The sequence below is a fragment of the Sphaeramia orbicularis genome, chromosome 1 (assembly GCF_902148855.1).
Source record: "Sphaeramia orbicularis chromosome 1, fSphaOr1.1, whole genome shotgun sequence".
NCBI lineage: Eukaryota > Metazoa > Chordata > Actinopteri > Kurtiformes > Apogonidae > Sphaeramia > Sphaeramia orbicularis.
In genome coordinates this window covers 20,610,178-20,616,177 of record NC_043957.1, presented here as the reverse complement: position 1 = coordinate 20,616,177, position 6,000 = coordinate 20,610,178, and the positions used below count along the sequence as shown (strand labels likewise).

At 35.8% G+C, this 6,000-nt stretch overlaps 1 protein-coding gene across 5 annotated transcripts in view; it reads left to right on the top strand.

Annotated features, from left to right (window-relative positions):
* LOC115414114 (protein tweety homolog 3-like) overlaps nucleotides 1-6,000 on the top strand; it is a 71,507-nt gene that overhangs the window by 24,392 nt on the left and 41,115 nt on the right. For all 5 annotated transcript variants that reach the window (XM_030127433.1, XM_030127510.1, XM_030127585.1 and 2 more), the window contains one exon: nucleotides 1-84. This exon is cut by the window's left edge and continues 113 nt beyond it. In XM_030127433.1, coding sequence (XP_029983293.1) covers nucleotides 1-84 — 84 coding nt within the window. The remainder of the gene's footprint in view (nucleotides 85-6,000) is intronic.

Below are 6,000 nucleotides of genomic sequence, written 5' to 3'. Positions count from 1 at the left end.
ACACTCCCATACACACTCTCAGCATACGAGCGCCGACTGCTGCTGCACCGCCTGGTGTGTCATCATCGCCACGCTGGTCTGCAGGTGAGAGGTTACCCCGTAAAGAGGAGGGACACCCCCATGGAAAACAGATTAATAGTCATGTCTATTTGAGGGTTTATGACTCTTAGTATCTTTATCACCACTTCCACAGGCTGTTTTATGAGGAATGATTGAACGAGTAATGACTGAAACACTGAAGTATTCCTCCCCGGTACAGAATTTGCTCTGTAGCTTTGGTGAAGATGCTCACGTTTCTCTGGGACTGATCCTGGAGCCACGACTGCATTAAAGAACCAGATGTAGCCACCATGACTTCACCCACTGGTTTGTCTCGGAGGGCGTTGAACCCATAAAGACCCAAACATCCACTGGTGACCAAAATTATTTACTGATCAAAAAGTTAAATACCTGTTGATCCACTAATCCCATCATTACATGTAAATAATTAGTGTAAAATACAGTTTTTCATCTTTTCATGGTCATTAGATATGACCCATTTGGACGTTCAGAGGCTCCATAGTTTTATTATTATTATTATTATTATTATTATTATTATTATTATTATTATTATTATTATTATTATTATTATTATAACCTTTATTTAACCAGGGAAAAAAAAGCGCATTGAGATTAAAAAACTTGAATGCAAACAAAAAAATGGCCAAAATCCCACGGCACACTATGTTTCGGGCAAATGGGGCTGCCATGGCCACCGGGAACATAATGTAAACCTGGATAGCCTACGTATCGTGTTACTTTAGCCTGCTAGCTAGTTAGACACTATAATCATAATTATAATGTTTTCATCCATCTCCGTTTATCAGGCCACCAGACTAACATTACAGATTTTTAAAGCTAGGTTTACATTATGTTACCAGTGGCCACAGCAGTCCCATTTGGCGGAAATGTAGTGCTCTGTTTATGTAACAAAACTTGAATAGGGACAAAAAAATGGCCAAAATCCCACGGCACACTACGTTTTGGGCAAACAGGGCTGCTATGGCCACTGGGAACATAATGTAAACCTGGATTAAGAAAGCCTATGTATCGTGTTACTTTAGCCCGCTAGCTAGTTAGACACTATCATCATAATTATAACATTTTCATCCATCTCCATTTATCAGGCCACCTAACATTACTTATCGTTGACTGGAACTAATACACACAACACTAGTTTGATAGCCTATAACAGGAGCTGGTTGAAGACTATAGCTTGCTAGTCTCTAGTCATAACAAGTCTAGGTAGCGGTCTAGTGCTCCCTAACTATACCCAAAGCCATTGCGGGGATGTAATCATCAGTGACTTGTCTGCAGCCTATATTGCTTTGGGTTAAATACCGATCTTTGAGAATAGAGTCTTTTCTGTTTATCCGGTGAATCAGTTAGTTATTAAAATATTCTATAGATTAATCGAATATTAAAGTTAGCATTAGTTGCAGCCCTAGTTAATTATCGACATGCTATAATTAGTTAGAAGGCTTAGATTCTCTGCAATTGAGTCACTGTGTTTAATATGTCCTAGTTAGTCTGTTGTGTCCTTGGGCAAGACACTTCACCCTCCTTGCCTCCAGTGCCACCCACACTGGTGTATGAATGTTTGGTGGTGGTCGGAGGGGCCGTAGGCGCAAAATGGCAGCCACGCTTCTGTCAGTCTGCCCCAGGGCAGCTGTGGCTACAGATGTAGTTTACCACCACCAGAGGGAGAATGTGAGAGTGAATGAATAATGGATCAAGCGCTTTGGGTGTCTAGAAAAGCGCTCTATAAATCCAATCCATTATTATTATTATTATTATTATTATTATTATTATTATTATTATTATTATTAAAAATCTATTTTTCAAGAGTGTCCTTGCCAAGACAGCAGCAGCAGCAGAAGTTGCACAAAATGGAAATCACAGCCATACATCCACGCTAAAAATATAAACACATTGAAAGTCAGTACTAAAAACTGATAAGACCATACACATAAACATCATTATTTTATAAGGTACTAAATGTATCACGACAATGTTCCTTAAAAGCATCTCAAAGCCGAACCCAATTCAATCGATTGGAAAAACATCTACACCCACATCTGTCCTTTTCCCATTGATTTAAAATGACTTTGAATGTATTAAAAGAGACCAGTTCCTTCAGTTTAATGTCCTTCTGTAGGCTGTTCCAGGCAGTGGGAGCAGAATATTTAAAAGCTCTCTTTCCCAGTTCTGTTCTGACTTTTGGAACCCGTAAAGATAACAGATCCTTGGACCGGAGACTGTAATTATTCAAGTCATTCCAACAAATGTAGACCAACAAATAGGATGGAAGCAGACCTAGGATACATTTATGAATAACAGAATATCAATGTTTCAGTCTGCGTGTAAAAAGATCTGTCCATCCAACTTGGGCATTTAAAGGACGATGATGAGTTACCATGGAAACACCGTCATCTTCTAAAACATTGATACACCAGCAAAACCTGTCGAGTTGGATCAATGACAGTGGATGGAGACACTTGTTTTTATATTCAGTTATTGATATATGTTTTCTGAAAAACTCACTTTTTCTTCAGTTTTGTTCTGTTTCTGATATATAATAGCCCTCAACTTTAATTTGAACTTTTATGAACATCTACATCACCAGTGAATTAAATATAGGAAAATACCAGATTTTTACTTAAGAATGCAAGATACTGAGCATAATATTAGAATAAATGATGATAAATCACCTGAGGAAACTTAAAAATAGAGATAAAATAATTTGGGAACTGTAACAAAAATCGCACTGGGTCTTTATGGGTTAAGTCTGGAGTTTGGCACCATCTTGTTTTTTTTGGAACTGGAAGTGACTGTATTTGGGCTTGGGCAGAGTTTTTTAGGTCCCTTAAACATCTTGCAAGATCTAAAGCCCTAAAATCTGAATTTTTGGTCTTAAAATGTGTGATTGTTGACAGTGCTTGGTTAACCTTCAAAGACCTAAACAGCTGCCAGCAACCAAAAGTATCTACTGATCTGCAATATTTAATAGCTGTTGAACCATTAATCCTATCAATCCATTGTAAAATACAGTTTCTCAGCTTTTCGTCATCATTAAACATGACCCATCTGGATGTTCCGAGGGTCTGTAGTGAATGTGGAAACACTGATTCACCACTAAAAAAAACACTATAGTAGATAGTTTGACTAATGACTGTTTGTAGACGCTTGTTTTCATGTTCAGTTACTGCATTTCTTCAGTTTTCTGTGTTTTGATATAATAATCTTTGACTTTACTCTGAGCTTTTATGAACATCTACATCAGGGGTGTCAAACTCATTTTAGTTCAGGGGCCACATTCAGCCCAACATGATCTCAAGTGGGCCGGACCAGAGAAATAATAACTGAAAAAAGTAAAATTAAATTATGAAAATGTTTACATCTACAATGTTGCCTTAAAAATCTGAATAACATGAACAACCTGAAATGTCTTTAAAAAAAAAAGTGCAATTTTCATAATATTCTGCTTCAGTTTATCATTTATACATTTGCATTAAAACTTACATTACAATTACAAACACACAAAAAATTTAGTATCAGGCAGAATATTCATAAAATTACATGCACTTCTCTTAAGACATTTCGGGTTGTTTATATTTGTTCAGATTATTCACATTTTTTTTTAAAAGGATAGTTTGTTAATATAAACATTTTCATGTAATTTTACTTTTTTATACTAAAACAAAGATAAAATCTGCAGTTTTCATTATTTACAGTATAGGTTATTATGATAATATTTTACTGGTCTGACCCAATTGAGATCTAATTGTTCTGTATGTGGAACCTGAATTAAAATGTTTTTACACCATTGATTGTTAATATCTTCAGTGTAATTCATCCTATGGGCCGGAATGGACCCTTTGACAGGCCGGATTTGGCCCCCGGGCCTTATGTTTGACACCTGTGATCTACATGATCAGTGAATTAAATGTAGGAAAGGACCTGATTTTCACTGAAAAATGCAGATAAAATTATAATAAATGGTTTGGACTGGTTAAATGTGTAGAAAAGTCACCATAAAAATACATCTAGGTCTTTAACGGTTAAATGTGGAAAGTAACAGGCTCAAATGGAACATCAGGTGTAAAGGTATTAGAGTAACATCTACAATCAGAAAAACACATAGCACTGATGTTAAAAAAACCAAAAAAAACCAAAACACCACTAAATAGCCAATGACAAAAGTCTGGTACCAGAGCCATGAAATACTGTAGGTCGTACAACAAGTCTCCCAAAGCCTTAGTCAGTTTAACTTAATATTAATTTAACCCAAATGAGAAGGTGGAGCTGCAGAAGAGTAAGAGGCAGAGCCCATATTTGCCACCAAATCTTATTACAGGAGCCATAATTCACTTAAAGGAGCAGCAGTACATTTACTAGACTGTCAAAATGCAGCAACTGGTACCAGAAAGACTCCTGGAAAAATATGTACCAGTTATTAATAGAAAATAGTTTATATGTTTCTGTCAGCCACCAGTGGTGTTAAACCTCCATGCATGGATGTAGAGTATTGGGCAGATGGTCAATATCAGGATTGGCATATAAAATGTCTTTGACTGATGGGATTCGCAGATATTTATCTTTCATGTTATATTAAGGTTTTCAATGAATTTCTATGTTTTAGTGTCATTCAAAGATAATGTAATGTAAAGGGATAAGAAACTAGTATAGTCATTTTTTTTATATTTATAATGAAGATTTCTTTGTTAAAGCAGGATAAATAACAACAAAAACATAATAAATAAACTGTAAGTAACACTGGCTATCAGTCAAAATGTCATAAATTTTGTAATTGGTGCATCTCTACGAACATATAATACATATACATATATATTTATTTGTAATGATACATTTTGTAATAGGACACCCCAGGAGCAGTCCTCAGCTTATAAATGGGGGCCCTTTGACATGTGATGAGAAACACAATTTACATTATAATCTTTAATAAATTAAAATGTTCTAAATAACTACAAACATATTTTAAAATATTTACCTATCTGTCTAATGATGTTTAATTTCATTTCCTTTTCCTGAGTCCTATTGTAGTCAGCATATTCCAATATTCTCAGATAATATAATAGTCAGAAGTGGGGCTTTAGCCACATAAATAAAGAGTTTACAAGATTTGTATGTCAGCCATGCGGGGTTTTGGATCAGTTGTATTTTTGAAGTAGCTCTGTTTGTTTATGATTCCTTTTTTTGTTTTGGTTCATTAGACCTTATGGGATAACACTAAGCATAAAGCAGCAACAGTTTTTGCTTAAGACACTTTTTAAATATAAGTAAATACAGGGTGACACAAAAAAAACGGGAACTTTTTAACAATCCAATAAAACCAAGAGTGATGGAAGAAAAATATTTTATTCATAGTAATTGAAACCTTAAAACATGCCATTTAAGAAACAACGATGGAATTTTCCTTTTTAAAAAATTACTTCCCGTAGATGGCGTCCTCCTGTACGAATGCATTCTTGAAATCTGCTGTTGAGATTCCTCATTGACCGCTGTAACATCTCAGCTGGAATACTGTGAATTTCATCCTGAATTCTCTGTTTTAAATCATCCAGAGTTCTTGGTCGAGTCGTGTCTCCCTCGGAACATCGGAACTCCCTCTGCGCAGCTGTCAAACTATCACCGTTTTTATAAAACATTTTTATGGCTAATGCACGCTGTTGCACGTTCCACTGATCCATGGTTACTAAAATGGGGGTGTGTTCACTTGCTCAAGGTCACTGTCTCGCAGTGCTGCCACTTGCTCATGTCTGCCAATACGCACTTCAAAAATTCTCGGTTTTTTGGGTCACCCTGTATAAGCGTCTTAATACAGGGTGTATAAAAAAAAAAAAACATTTTGAAAAATTACCCCCAGTTCCGCATTTGATAATTTTTGGAATTTTCTTTTTTGGACATTGGTAGGTAGGGGATTGGTGGATATTTTTTCAA